Source organism: Diceros bicornis, chromosome 17, assembly GCF_020826845.1.
Source record: "Diceros bicornis minor isolate mBicDic1 chromosome 17, mDicBic1.mat.cur, whole genome shotgun sequence".
Classification (NCBI taxonomy): domain Eukaryota; kingdom Metazoa; phylum Chordata; class Mammalia; order Perissodactyla; family Rhinocerotidae; genus Diceros; species Diceros bicornis.
In genome coordinates this window covers 14,236,920-14,253,123 of record NC_080756.1, presented here as the reverse complement: position 1 = coordinate 14,253,123, position 16,204 = coordinate 14,236,920, and the positions used below count along the sequence as shown (strand labels likewise).

The 16,204-nt window shown below is 34.2% G+C and overlaps 1 protein-coding gene across 1 annotated transcript; it reads left to right on the top strand.

Moving 5' to 3' along the window:
- Positions 1-8,575: 8,575 nt before the first annotated feature.
- LOC131415974 (olfactory receptor 6C2-like) lies at positions 8,576-9,511 on the top strand. The gene has a single exon (XM_058558039.1). It carries the CDS (start codon positions 8,576-8,578, stop codon positions 9,509-9,511), a length of 936 nt encoding a protein of 311 aa, XP_058414022.1.
- Positions 9,512-16,204: the final 6,693 nt, after the last annotated feature.

Sequence of the window (16,204 nt, the reverse complement as noted above, 5' to 3'; positions counted from 1 at the left end):
GTTTTGTATATTCATGACCATCATATGAATAGAAATACACAGAATGTACTATTTTGGGTCTGGTTTCATTTGCTCAACATTATGTCTGTGATAGTTGTCCACGAAGTTATACTAGCAGTAGTTTTTCCTTTTAATTTGTAAGTTGTATTCAATTATGTAAATATAGTACAATTAATTTAATCACTTCCTATTACTGAATATTTGGGTTGTTTCCACTACATGACGATTATAAGTAAAACTGCTAAGAATATTCTTGTAGATGTTTTTTAGCAGACATATGCACTCATATTTTTAGAATATAGACTTAGAAGTGGAATTGATAGGCTATATCGTGGCCAAGTTTAGATTAACTGACAATGTCAAATAATTTTTGAAAATAGTGTTCCGATTTATTCTTGTATCAGCAGTGTATAAGTGTTATAATTGCTCCATATTCTCGCCTACATGTAACTTTGTCAAATCTATTAATTTCAGCCATACTATGACTAATGATGTTGAAAGCTTATTATAGGCTTTTTAGATATCAGACATCCTATTTTGTGAAGGGTCCATTCAAATAATTTGTCCTTTTTATTAGATTTCTTTCTTTATTAAATTTAATTTTAGGAGTTTTGTGAATTTTCTATATATCAGTCTTTTATCTGGAGTATGTATTGAAGCTGTTTATCCTCCACCTGTGTCTTACCTTTTCGTGTTGGATAAACAATTGATGACTTTCAAAAACAGAAGTTCTTAGTCTTAATGAAGTCCAATTCATCACTTAAATTCTGTCACTGATAGTACTCTTTGGTTTTTGTTTCAGAAATCTTTGCCTAACTCACTATAATGAAATTAGGTAATTGTGTTCTATATGTTTCACTCACAGATCTTACAATTAAGATTAATGGCCTTGAAATCAACTTTTTTCTGTGGTTTGAGACAGGGAACAATGTTCAGTTTTTCCATGTGACTATCCAAATAACCCAGCAGTACGTATTGAAAAGATTGCCCTTTTCTCCCTGCATTCAGTGGCAACCTTGTCATAATCAACTGTTGTTATATAAGTGAATCTTTTTCAGGTTTCATCATTTAATTCCATTGATATGTTTATCTTTGAGTCAATACTATGCTGTTTTATTTATAGTAGCTTTATAATAAGTTTTCATATTGACCAGTGTAATTTAAACAACTTTGTTCGATTTCCTAAAGCTAGCTTTTCTCTTCTCAGCCCTTCATTTTTCATAGAACTCGAAAAACCTTGGCAATTTCTCCAAACAAGTCAAAAATTCTCTTCAGCTATTTTAAGATTGTGTTGAACTTAGAGGCCAATTTGGGGAAAATTAATGTCTTTATGACCTTGAGAATTCTAATCCATTAAAATATGATATAGCCCACTCCCATTTGTGTCTTCATTAATTAATGTGAAAAATATTTCAGAGTTTTAAGAGTATAGAGACCTTGCACAATACTGATAGATATCACTTGGTATTTTGGTAGATTCCTTCCCAGGCATTTGATAATTTGTTTCTATTTTATATGGATTTCTTAAATTTCACTTTTATAAAATTGCTGCTAGTATGTAGAGGTACTATTGCTTTTGTATATGGATCTTTGCCTAGCAATCTTTCCAAATTTAGTAATTACTAATCATTAAATTTAGTAAATAATTCTAATAATTTACTCATAGTGTCTTTTAACTACGTCAACACATTCAAATAATATGCAAATAAAGGTAGACTATTATATTTATTTGTCTTTTCTTTATTGACCTGTCTAGGCCTCCAATATAATGATAGATAGAAATGGTGAGAATGGACATCCTGTCATTTACGTCAATTCAATAGAAAAATTTTCAATATTTAAAATAACATATGATGTTTTCTACATTCCCATCATCAAACTAACAAAATCTATCCCAAAAATCTATTCTGAGATTTTTTTAATGAGTAGGAATTGTATTTTATCAAATGACTTTTTCCACATTATTGAGATGATTATGTTTTCTTCCTTTTATTCTGCCGTTGATTTTCAGTGATTAAATGAACCTGGAATTTTTCTAATAAACGTCACTTTATGATTATGTGCATCCTTTTATGTATATCACTCTATTTGATTTGAAATTCATATTTAAAGGTTTTTATGTTTATTATGACAAAAATCAGCGAATAATTTAACTTCTTGCAAAATCCTTTCCAATTTTGGCATGAAAGTTATGTTGCCCTCATAAGCAAGTTGAGAATTATTCCTTTTACTTTTCTTTGGATTATTTTATGTAAAATTAGTATTATTTTTTGCTTGAAATGTTTGAAAGACTTTCCTGCTGAAGGTATTCGACATTAAATTTTTTTGTGCGACTCATTAATTATGCATTCAATAATTTAGACTTACATCAAAATATTCATATTTTGTTTTTCTTTTTGTCTCAGTTCTTTCCCTTGTGTTTTAAACATAAATTAGTATGTTTATTTGTGTAAACTGTTTATTTTATTGACCTACTCTTCTTCATGTCATACTCTTATTATTTTAATACTTGCTGGATCTAGAGTGATGTTCTTGTTTTTGATTGTCAATTTGGATAATTTCCATTTTTTTCTCTTCCCTTCTTCTTGAACATACTTGCAAGAGGTTTATCAATTTAATCAATCTTTTTTGAGAAAATTAATTTGTAGTTGTGTTTATTTTCTTTATCTTACATTTATTGTCTACATAACTAATTTCTGCTTTTATTTTTTTATTTATTTATTTTTTTAAATTACACCTACATAATTTATTTTTTTTCTTTTTTTTTTTTTAATTTTTTGTTTATTGCAGTAACATTGGTTTATAACATTGTAAAAATTTCAGGTGTACATCATTGTACTTTTATTTCTGCATAGATTACATCATGTTCACCACCAAAATACTAATTACAACCCATCACCACACACATGTACCGAATTATCCCTTTCACCCTCCTCCCTCCCCCCTTCCCTTCTGGTAACCACCAATCCAATCTCTGTCCCTATGTGTTTGTTTATTGCATGTGTTGGAGAGGATGTGGAGAGAAGGGAACTCTCATACACTGCTGGTGGGAGTGCAAACTGGTGCAGCCACTATGGAAAACCGTACGGAGATTCCTCACAAAAGCAAGGATAGAACTACCATATGATCCAGCTATTCCACTGTTGGGTATTTATCCAAAGAACTTGAAAACACCAATTTGCAAAGGTACATGCACCCCTGTGTTCATTGCAGCGTTATTCACAATAGCCAAGACTTGGAAGCAACCTAAGTGCCCATCAAGGGACGAATGGATAAAGAAGATGTGGTATATATACACAATGGAATACTACTCAGCCATAAGAAACGATGAAATCCAGCCATTTGTGACAACGTGGATGGACATTGAGGGTATAATGCAAAGTGAAATAAGTCAGAGGGAGAAGGTCAAATACCATATGATTTCCTTCTGCTTTTATTTTTACTAATTTCTTCCTTCTATTTATTTTGTTTTAGTTTTTTCTTCTTGCAGCTTCTTAAAATGAACAGTTAGGTCACTGATTTTTCAATATATCATATTTTCTAAATTATGTGTTTAAAATATTTGCTGTCTAAATAATGCTTTAGCTATAGTCCACAAATCTTGATATATGATATTTTATTAAAATTAAATTCAAAATATTCTAATTTATATTGTGACTTTTTTCTTTGACATTCGTTATTTAGAAGCACGTTACTTTTTTTTTTTTTTAAGATTTTATTTATTTATTTTTTTCTCCCCAAAGCCCCAGTAGATAGTTGTATGTCATAGCTGCACATCCTTCTAGTTGCTGCACGTGGGACTCGGCCCCAGTATGGCCGGAGATGCAGTGCCTCGGTGCGCGCCCGGGATCCGGGCCGGGCCACCAGCAGTGGAGCGCGCGCACTTAACCGCTAAGCCACGGGGCCGGCCCAGAAGCACGTCACTTTATTTTCACATTTGCTTTTCTGCTATTGATTTGTAGTTTGATACTTTTGATTCCACAGTAATCAGAAACTGTATTCTGTAATATTTTCATTCTCTGAAATTGTTGAGACTTTCATTATTGCCTTGCACATGGACTCTTTTAGTAAATGTCACATGTGTCCTTGGGAAGAACGTATATTCAGCAATTGGTGGGACTAGTGTTCTAGTATATCTATCGTGTCAAGTTATTCCAAGCATCTCTAACCTCACTGATTTTTTATTTTCTTCTCTGGTCATTACTGAGAAAATTATGTTCAAACTTCTGAGAATGTTTATTTTTTCTAACAGTTCTGTCAGCTTTGGTTTTATACACTTGGAACATATATTACTAGATCCTTACAAATTTACAGTTGTTACGTTTCCTTGTTAGATTGACCCTTTTGTCAATGGAAATGTGCCTCTTAACCTTTAGTACTATTTCTTGCTTAAGGTTTGCTTTGTCTGGTAACAGTACAATTAATAAAGTTTTCTTTTCATTAGTGTTTGCACAATATATCTTTCCATAATTTTTATCCTTTTATTCATTTTGTGTTCTTATATAAAGTGTCTCTTATAAACAGCAAATTGTTATTATGTTGTCTTATAGAAAATCATATAATTGGATTTTGATTTCTCTTACCCTATGAAGAGAACTCATTATGTCAATGATTTCAAAGCAAGCGGGAGAAACAGTTGAACAATATTTTACTTTTTGACCAAGAGATAGCTAGAAAATATTTCCTAGGCCTAAAGGGAACCAAAGTTCTTGGTTTGGAAATCTTCTCACTGTGTTGGAGATGAAAAAACTCAGAGTTGTAGACCTTCCCACAGCACCAGTCAGGGTAAGTGGATTCATAAGCAGAGAACCAAGTAAATCCCACACAAAACTTTTCTAATAGGTCCTTTACATCAAATTAGCCTTTAGGACTCTTGCTGTTAGAGAATCAGCTAAAGCTATTATTAACTCTCAGAAGACTAAGTACAGTGACCATTTCATTCACTTTCATCTTTGGTAAACCTGTATGTCATTTTTCTCTGAGAAGCAAATTTGACATGATTTATCAAAATCAGATGTAATTAATATTTGAATTATTACATAAAGATCCACAGATCTTTCTGAGTTGTAGTTTTTGAATGCTGCTTTCTATAGTTTACATAAAGGTAATGTGAGTTTATATGCAGTGAGAAGTTATCTCTGCCACAGCCTCTCTTTCCTCTTTAAAAAGAAAAACATGTATATCTACTTTAAAATCACCCACTGTGACAATTTATATAATAATATTGACAAATTAATTATCCTTGCACTTTTAAAAAATATAAACACCTTTGAAAGATGCAAACTATTTTCTTAAAGTTTGCTTCTTAAAAACTAGAATTATTAATGATTGGAATAAATGAAGAATATTTTGGAACAAGAGCTACCACCCAGAGGGTGCAGGAAAGAGCGTGTTACTGTGGAGAGCCCTAGGAGCCACTGGGTTGGGGAGTAATGAATTAAAGAAGATAGGAAGACTGAAAAGCATATCCTTCGCTTTAATTATAATTATCTATTGCAGTTACTATGGTATGGCCCCACAGTTCCTAGGAATGTCAAAGGTCTTCAAAAAATCATTACTGTCTTTCCTTTCCAATGATAGTGACAGTAAACCTTGGGGTTTAACTGTAGTAACTGTTAGTAAATGTTATTACATGTCTTACAGGTAACTGTTAATACAATTCTCTTACAATGAGAGATGATCTTGCCCTAATTGCTGAAGAAAGTGAATATTTTAAAGGAACAAATCATATAGCAAGCTAAGTGAGTTTGCTAAGAAATTGAAAAGCAAATTACTTTCTATTCATTTGTATAACGGACACTCAAATCCTGGAGATACTAGTTCAGAACTAAAAAAAAATTTAAGTATGTTAGTAAAACTGAGTGTGACAGCTAAGGAAAAACTATAGAACAACTATTGAGCCTAAGCAAGTATTAGAAAGTTCTTAAACTCTGGTTTTAAAATATTATGAAAATATGCATTGAAGAGACATAAATATTATATGAATATTGGAATAAATGGAATATTTAGGGGAAAAAATATTTATCTGCAGAATACAGGGATAAAAGCTTTAAATGTAGACTGAATAGGTGAATATTCCATGGTGTAAATTGTGTGAGACCCAATGGCACCAAAATCTATAGCAAATAAAAGTGTCAATAATCTTGAAAAAAGACATATGATATCTTGTAGTAATTTCAGCGTGGATAGAATTGTGCAGTCACACAGTGATTTGAAGGAAACGTGATGTGAAGTTTGTAAACGATACCTTGGTAAATGTATACAAAAATTCTAAATGAATATCTTCTTTTTCCTTGAAATGTTATTTCCAGGCGTTATTATGAAATCATGCAATAATGTTTATAAAAAGGTGCTTTCTGCAGACACTTTAACAATTGTAGAAAACACAGAGATACAAAAAAAGTGTGTTGGAAATTGATTTAAAACTTGTGGTACATTCATAAAGCTATTTCAATATAGGCGAAATTTTGAAATAATAAGAATTTACAAAAACAAAATGAGATTTAAAAATGGGAGTTATACAAATACGTTGGATTGAAATTTAATAGAATTAAATTAAGGGCATTTATCTTATAGAGTTGTAAAAATATTCATAATATATTTTAAGATGAATAACAAGTGAAAAATTATGTATTCAGATGTGCAAGTTCCTTGACCTCCAGTTTGAATAGCTTACTGACAGATTCCTCAAGAACCAGAAATAGTCACCAAGAAAGATACAACTATTTATCAGCTTGGCAGCTAAAGCAAGGAGGAGAGGCCAGATAACAGTTTGGCCAGCATGGAAGGTAATAACATAAGCAAAGAGAGAGCACAAATGAGGACCAGTAACACAGACTATGGAGTTTAGAAGACTTTCAGTAGAAGTGATGTTCAAAGTGAAAATCACAAATACATAGTTGTATCTGGGTAGTTTAGGAGACTGGGAAGTAAAGTTGGAGTGTGGAAGAAGAGAGATGGGAGAGGACATTTTTTCAGACAGATAATCCATGTGAAGTGCTTACTACAAGAACTATCACGTGGTAAGTTCTCAATAAACATAATCTATTCCTATTCTTTTTGTTTGTTTGTTTCTGTGTGTGAGGAAGACTGGCCCTGCATATCCAATGCAGATCCTCCTCTTTTTGCTGAGGAAGATTGGCCTTGGGCTAACATCCATGCCCATCTTCTTCTACTTTATATGGGACGCCGCCACAGCATGGCTTGACAAGCAGTGAGCGGCGGGGATCCGAACCTGCGACCCCGGGCCGCTGCAGTGGAGAGCGTGCACTTAACCAATGAGCCACCAGGCCGGCCCCTCCTATTCTTTCTATTATAAGGAACATGGAGTAGAAAGAAGGTAGAGGTTACAAAGGGCATAAGACCCACTTAGGATTTTGTGGTTTTGAGTTTGCATCATATGAATTATTTGTGGCAATCCGGAAAATAACAACTGACGTATAAGAAGCACACACCATGCATCAGATTTTTTTATAAACGTATTATTTCTTCTAATGATTTTAACTGTACGTGGTGGATACAATTGTCATCTCCATTTTATAGATTAAAGAGCTGAAGGCCTGAGAGGTTGGGAAACTTGCCCAAGGTCACACAGACAAAGGCGGGAAAGCCAGATGTTGAAGGATGGAGATCCTATAGCAGAAGGTCTGCTCTTAACACCGCACTGCCACTATGGCTAAGACTGAGGGAGACAGCAAAGACAGGTGCGTGGAGAGTATATTTAGTACTTTAAATTTGATTTTGAACTTAGTGATAGTGATAACAAGGTGTTAGAGTGTTTTCCATACTTAACTAAGCAGACTGAAAGCATAAAAGAAATATGTGGGCTTTTTCCTACTGAATATCGTTGCACCAAACATTTCTTCGCATGTAGCAAATAAACTATGCATTAAAATACTGTCTGTAATGTGTATCCAGTGGACACTGAGTGTAAATTACATAGCTCCAGGAGAGTCAGAGGAGTGATGCAACAATGTGGAAGTTGCATGTTAAAACTCAAAACGAAACAACAAAAACACACGCTTGGTCATAGTGGCAAAAATGTAAAAAACAAGTTGCAGATGGATCAACAAAGCCTGATGGGGCCCACATTAGTTGCTACATATTTACATTTTATCATGACAAAATCTTCAAGCAAAGACATGAAACAAATTGTTACATTTAAATATTTACCTTTGAAATGAAGAAGAAACTTTAGATTTAAGAAAAAAATCATAATTTTGATAAGCTACAACACACCGTGGCTCAAGTCTGATCATATGAGAAAATCCAGTCTTGGGTCTAGATGACAACTGTGAAATAAAAGAGGAAATGGGATGGTAGAACAATTGATTTTGAATATATTTAAAAATCTATCACAAAACTGCCAAAACAATAAAATAAAATAAACATTAGAGTAGCCAAGCCCATCAGAATATTGCCAATATAAATTATTAATTTATAGAAGAAACTACATGTGAATTAGTTTGCTGTCTCTGGTAGTCACTGTTTACTGCTATCTGGCTTTGAATGCTTCCTATTCAAATACAACATTTCTAAATTTTATGTGAAATTGAATAAATTTCAATAGTCAGTGATGAAAAACCACACAATAACAACCTTCATCTTGTTGGGAATCACAGATGACCCTCAACTGCAGATTCCAATTTTTATGTTTCTATTTCTCACTTACATGTTGACTATAACTGGAAATGTGACCATCATATCCCTCACTTTAGTGGACTCCCACCTTAAAACACTCATGTACTTTTTCCTACAGAATTTTGCCTTATTAGAAATTTCATTTATGTCTGCTTGTGTCCCTAGATATTTGTACAATATAGTAACAGGTGACAACATAATTAAATATAATATCTGTGTTATTCAAGTGTTTTTTATTGATGTCCTTGGAGTAACAGAATTTTTTCTCTTGGCTGCCATGCCATATGACCGCTATGTGGCCATCTGCAAACCCCTGCATTACGGGACCATCATGAGCAGCAGAGTCTGCAAGAGTCTTGTCCTCTGCTGCTGGATGTCTGGCTTGTTGATCATACTCCCACCACTTACTCTGTTCCTAAATTTGAAATTCTGTGACTCCAATGTTATTGATTATTTTTTCTGTGATGCATCTCCTATCTTGAAGATTTCATGCTCAGACACATGGTTCATAAAGCAGTTTGTTATTGTCTGTGCTGTGCTCACCTTCATTTTGACCCTTGTGTGTGTTGTTCTGTCTTACATTTACATCATTATGACCATTCTAAGATTCTCCTCTGCCCAGCAAAGGAAAAGCGCCTTTTCTACCTGTTCTTCTCACATGATTGTGGTTTCCATCACCTATGGAAGCTGTATCTTCATGTATATCAAACCTTCAGCAAAGGAATCAGTGGCTATTAATAAGGGTGTTACAGTGCTAATGACATCCATCGCTGCCATGTTGAATCCATTCATTTACACTCTGAGAAACAAACAAGTAAGACAAGCCTTTAGTGATACATTCAAAAAAATTGCATTGGTCTCAAAGAAGTAAGAGAATGTTCAAGTCCAGAAATAAAATATCAAGCTAAATGTAAACCATTAAGCTCTAAATCTGTTTGTGTCTTCTTGATCTGACCTCTATGCAGGTTAAGTTTCTCAAACATTTATTTCACCCAGAATGAACACCCTCCATCACGTGCATTCACTCCTTTGACACCCCTGCAAACAAACCTCTTTCAGGGTCAGATCCCAATCAGAAGACATGATAATAATTTTCTAGTAAATTTAGTCTGATTTTACTTCGATCTAGCAAACAAAATTGAAGAAAAATAAAACAAACACAAATGAAACAAGGAAATAAGTAGCTTATCTCATATTTTCTTGGACTTGCAAGAAAGTAATTGATGTCAAGTGCTCTTCCAATCTTCCAATGTAAATGTTGCTGAAAATTTTAATTGATTAAATTAAAAATTATTGAGTGCCTAGTTCTTGGCAGGTTAAGTTCCAGGCGTAGATCTTATTTTAATTAATAATACCCCTAAACTTATTTAGCTCATTAATGATCCTATATTTCTAAAAGTTTTTAAAAACTATCATTAGCAAGAAGTAATATGACATAATTATAAGTAAAGAAACAAAAATAAATATACGTCCAAGTTAAAAGTGCTTTAAATTAAAATAGAATTTGATATCTAGGACCATGGAGTTTATTCATAAATACACACACATGTACACACACATAAAATGCTGAAGTTTTAAAAGTAAAAGATTCACAGATTACACAGATTATATGAATAAATAATACCTTAAATGTAAGGAAAAGCTCTTTTCTAGAAGGATATGGAATTATAAGCACAACATCAAAGTGTTCATTGCAGTTGAGGAATTAAAGAATTTATTAAGATTGTCAAAAATATTCAATTTCTAAAATAGAACATGAATATCCAAACTCAAAATATAGATATATTAAGGAACACAATTTTGTGTATTATGGGAACAGAATTTTTAAAGAAATCAAGGAAACCAAATCAGCAATATACACAGAAATCTAAGATAATTGAAAAAGAAGTCCAAATGAAAAGTTATAATTAAAATAATACTTAAATGTTTTCATAATATGAAATAAATGGCTTAGAGATTAAAAGCCAGAAAATGTCTATCAATTTTTCTCAAAAGAGCTCATAAAACTTGTAAACAAATTTCCATACTGATAAATGTTCTCCCCTCTTTCTGGGACGCAGGCCTCCTGGCCATCCTTGGACTCTCTCGCGGCATCTCCAAGATTTTGCACTTGCTGTTGCCTCTGTAAAAAGTGCTCTTTTCCTCATTCTTCCATCCCACTTCTGTTTTTCATTTAGGTCTCAATTTAAACCTCATTTCCACTTCAAGTCTGTTTCTTCCTCCCCCCACCACACAAACATACAAACCAAGTCTGGAGAAACTGTCTATCCTACCTGCTGTTTTAACCTAAGCTGTCTATTCTGTAGCAGCAATTTCAAAACTTTGTTTATATTGTGTATCTAAAATCTGCCATGATGGCAAAAACTGTATTTTTATGTACACTTCAGTGTATGTAAAACCTAGTAAATAATTGATACTGAATACATTGCCTTCAAATATATTGAATAAGAGAGCCTCACAACTCCTGAAAAAAAGAAAAGAGAGAATAATCACTTATTGAATAAAAATGCTAATTTCGCACAGGAAAAAATAATCATAAAGAATCAAATTGGTAAAATATGCTATATACTTCTACAGGACTTTAAATCAAGATTCAATTTCCCTACAACATTTGATTTATATTTCTAGATATGGCAAAAATTAACAAAAGTCATAGTTTACTGAGAGATCAATTTAGGCTAACTTGACATATACCTATAATACTATTATCTATTTGTCTAGATATATTTACAGAAGTGTATAAGTTATATATTTTTAAAGTAGGTAACCTTCCAAAGAGCATTGGAGCTAGTTTTTTTTTTTAAAAGAAATGGTAGTTATTTTTTTAACAGTTTTTTTTTTTTTGAGGAAGATTGGCCCTGAGCTAACATCTGTTGCCAATCTTCGTCTTTTTCTTCTTCCTCCCCAAAGCCCCAGTACGTAGTTGTATATCCTAGTTGTAGGTCCTTCCGGTTCTTCTATGTGGGACGCTGCCTCAGCATGGCTTGAAGAGCAGTCAGTAGGTCTGCGCCCAGGATCCGAACCATCAAACCCCAGGCCGCCCAAGCAGAACACGCGAACTTAACTGCTGTGCCACCGGGCAGGACGCTGGAGCTAGTTTTTAGTCTTTGTTCCATAGATTGGTAAATTGAGGTGTGGGAATATTAAGCAACGGTGGCAAGTGTTGGAGCCAGGATTCAATCCTGTTTCGTGTTATTGAAACTGGTCTGTAATTTCTACAGGGCACGGCGCTGCCTCTCCAGGATTGCACACGTAATCATCAAAATTACCTCAAGGCACATCTCAAGAAAAATTATGTTATTTAAAACACCCAATGTTTAGATCAAGAATATAGGTTGATAATTTTGTAATTGGACAATTTGCTTACTCAAAATAAAAAATGTCATTATAGGGGCCAGCCCAGTGGTGTAGCGGTTAAGTGCACGCACTCTGCTTTTGCGGCCCCAGGTTTGAAGGTTTGGATCCTGGGTGTGCACCGATGCACCGCTTGTCAAGCCGTGCTGTGTCAGCATTCCATATAAAATAGAGGAAGATGAGCACAGATGTTAGCCCAGGGCCAATCTTCCTCAGCAAAAAGAGGAGGATTGGCAGCGGATGTTATGTCAGGGCTAATCTTCCTCACACACACAAAAATATATATGATTATATGATATGATAAATTATGATGCTAAAAATGGCAATTACTCTATAGAAATAACATATTGTATTCACTGTCTTGCAAAATATATAATTTTTAGAATATGTAATTGAATAAAGAAAAGCCAATACTCTAATATATAGTAATAAGGGGCAAATGTCCCTCAAAAATGCAATTTAGGCACTAGCCCAGTGGCCGAGGGATTGAGTTCGCGTGCTCCACTTCTGCAGCCCGGGGTTTGAGGGTTCAGATCCTGGGCACAGACCTACGCACCACTTATCAAAGCCATGCTGTGGCGCCATCTCATGTAAAGTAAAGGAAGATGGGCACGGATGTTAGCGCAGGGCCAATCTTCCTCAGCATAAAAGAGGAGGATTGGCAACAGATGTTAGCTCAGGGCTAATCTTCCTCAAAAAAAAAAATGCAATTTAGAGTAGAAAGAGCTGAAAACTGGAATGAAGAAACAAAGACAAGTATCATAATTTTGCTGGTTGTCAGGGCAAGGCTCACTGAAAATTAACCTACAAAGAATGAAGGAGAATGATAATACCCTAAAAAATAATGAAGCCTCTTTAAAGACAGATAAAAATTGAGGACTGGTTTCTTGGCTGCTCCTTGGTGTCAGACTTCTAACATTTCTATCTCTGCACCTCGCAAAGTGAGACAGCTAATCCCACCAGAAAAAAGATGGAAACTTTCTCATCAGGAATTCTCAAACTCATGACTATTTGAAAATTGGCTATTCATCTGAGACCCAAACAAATTCACCCACACCTTGAGCCAGCTGTCACCAATGTGCCAGGCAGTGGAGGAATACCGTGAAGGTTCTGCATAAAGAAATACTAAGTCCACCAAACTGTATGTACGTAAGAGAGAATATTCTTGTGGCTTTGTTCAGAAACCTCCCCATTTCCCCTCTTCCACACTCCTGGCAACTGCCATTCCACTCTCTACTTCTGTAAGTTTGGTTATTTTAGATAGTTCATGTAAGTGGAATCCTGCAGCATTTGTGACTGCCTTATTACATTTACCATAGTGTCCTCTGGTTTTATTCATGTTGTGTCATATGACAGATTTCCTTCATTTTTAAGGCTAAGTAGTACTCCATTTGTGGTTATAACACATTTTTTTATCAATTCATCTGTCAGTGGATATTTAAGTTGCTTCTCTTATCGTGGCTATGGTAAATAATGCTGCAATTAACACGAGGGCACAGATGTCTGTTTGAAATGCTGGTTTCAATTCTTTTGGATATATAGCCAGAGGTAAGATTGCTGGATCATAAGATAGTTGTATTTTTTTCAGGAAACTCCATACTGTTTATGATAATGGCTTCACTATTTTACATTCCCAAACACAGTGTACAGGGGGTTTAATATTTCCACATCCTTTTTTTTTTTTTTTCTGTGAGGAAGATCAGCCCTGAGCTAACATCCATGCTAATCCTCCTCTTTTTGCTGAGGAAGACCGGCTCTGTGCTAACATCTATTGCCAATCCTCCTCCTTTCTTTCCCCCAAAGCCCCAGTAGATAGTTGTATGTCATAGTTGCACATCCTTCTAGTTGCTGTTTGTGGGACACGGCCTCAGCATGGCCGGAGAAGTGGTGCGTGGGTGCGCGCCCTGGATCTGAACCCAGGCTGCCAGTAGCGGAGCACACACTTAACCGCTAAACCACGGGGTTGGCCCAATATTTCCACACGGGGTTGGCCCAATATTTCCACATCCTTGACAAAACTTATCTTTTTTTTTTTTTGGTACTAACCATCCAAACAGGTGTGAAGTGACATCTCATTGTGGTTTTGATTTGCATTTCCCTGATTATTAGTGACGTTGAGTATCTTTTTATATGCCTGTTGGCTATTGGTACCTCTACTTTGTAGAAATGTCTATTGAAGTCCTTTGCCATTTATTACTCAGGTTATTTGCTTTTATTCTTATTGAGTTGTAGGAGTTCCATATATATTTTAGGTATTAACTTTTTATCAGATATATAGTTTGCAAATATTTTATCCCATTCAGTATGTTGCCTTTATGTTTTGTTGATGGTTTCCTTTCATGTGCAGAAGCTTTTTAGTTTGATGTATTCCTGCTTGTCTATTTTTGTTTTTGTCACCTGTGCTTCTGGTGTCATATCCAAGAAATCACTGCCAAGACCTATGTAGAGAAACTTGAAGGAATTTTGTCGTTTCAAGTCTTATCCTTATGTCTTTAATCCATTTTGTGTTGATTTTTGTATATGGTGTGAGATAAGGGTCAAATTTCATTCTTCTCAATAATTATTGGAGAGATTATTCCTTACCCATTGTGTATTGGTCCCCTTGTCAAATATCAGTTGATCGTATATGTGTGAATTTACTTCTGGGCTCTCTATTCTGTTCCATTGGTCTATGTGTTTGTCTTAATGCCAGTACCATACTGTTCTGATGATTACTGTAGATTTATAATATGTTCTGAAATTAGTGTGATGCTTCCAGATTTGTTATTCTTTCTCAAGATTGCTTTGGCTGTTTGGGGTCTTTTGTCGTTCCAATGAATCTTAGGATTTTTTTCTATTTCTATAAAAAATGACATTGGGATTTTGATGGGGATTGCACTGAGTCTATAGATCACTTTGGGTAGGATGGATACATTACAATATTAAGTCTTCCAATCCATGAACACAGGATGTCTTTTCATTATTTATATCTTCTTTCTTGTCATCCATCTGTTTTTACAGTTTTCAATTCACAAGTCTTTCACTTCCTCGATTAAGTTTATTCCTAATTATTTTATTCTTATTGATGATATTGTAAATGGAACTGTTTTCTTATTTTCCATTTCAGATAGTTCATGTTAGTGTATAGAGATGTAATTGACTTTCATATACCAATTTTTATTCTGCTATTTTACTGAATTTGTTTATTAGTTTTAACAGCTTGTTAGTAGAATCTTTAAGGTTTGCTACATATAAGATCAAGTCATCTGCAAACAAAGATAATTTTACTTCTTACTTTTCTGTTTATATGCCTTTTATTTCTTTTTCTTGTCTAATTGCTCCAGAAGGACTTCTAATACGATTTTGAATAGAAGTAGCAAGAGGGTGTCTTTGTCTTTCTTCTGATCTTAGAGGAAAAGCTTTCAGGATTTTTTTTACCATTGAGAATAATGTTAGCTGTGGGATTTATATATATTTATATACATTATATGTTGCCTTTATTATGTGAGGTAGCTTCCTTTTATATCCAGTTTGTTGAGTGATATTAATTATGAAAGAGTTTGAGTTTGTCAAATGCATTTCCTGCATCTAATGACATGATCATGTGACCTGTATCCCTCATTCTGTTAATTTAGTGTACCATGTACATTGATTTTCACGTGTTGAACCATTCTTGCATCCCGGGGGTAAGTCTCACTTAGTCATGGTGTATGAACCTTTTAATGTGCTGTTGAATTTGGCATGCTAGTATTTTGTTGAGGATTTTTGCATCTATGATCATCGGAAATATCGGCCTATAGTTTTCCCTACTTGTAGTATCATATGTGGCTTGGGGATCAGGGTAATGTTGACCTAATAAAATGAATTGGTAAGTGTTCCCCTCTCTTAAAATTTTCAGAAGACTTTGAGAAGGATTGGCATTAATTCTTTAAATGTTTGGCACAATCCACCAGTAAAGCCATCTTCTTTATAATTTCACGTTAGATTTATTTTTTGAAACATGAGTTATGTTAAGTGTGTTATTTAGTTTCTAGATGTTTGGGGTTTTCAGGAGATGTCTCTTTTGAGTTTTAGCTTAATTCCACTGTTTCAGAGAACACACTTTGTGGAACTTGAATGCTTTTACACTTATTGAGATTTGTTCTATGGCTCACAATAAAATTTATCTTGACAAATGTTCAGTGTTCCCTGGAAAAGAATATGTATTCTGCTATTGCTGAGTGGAACATTC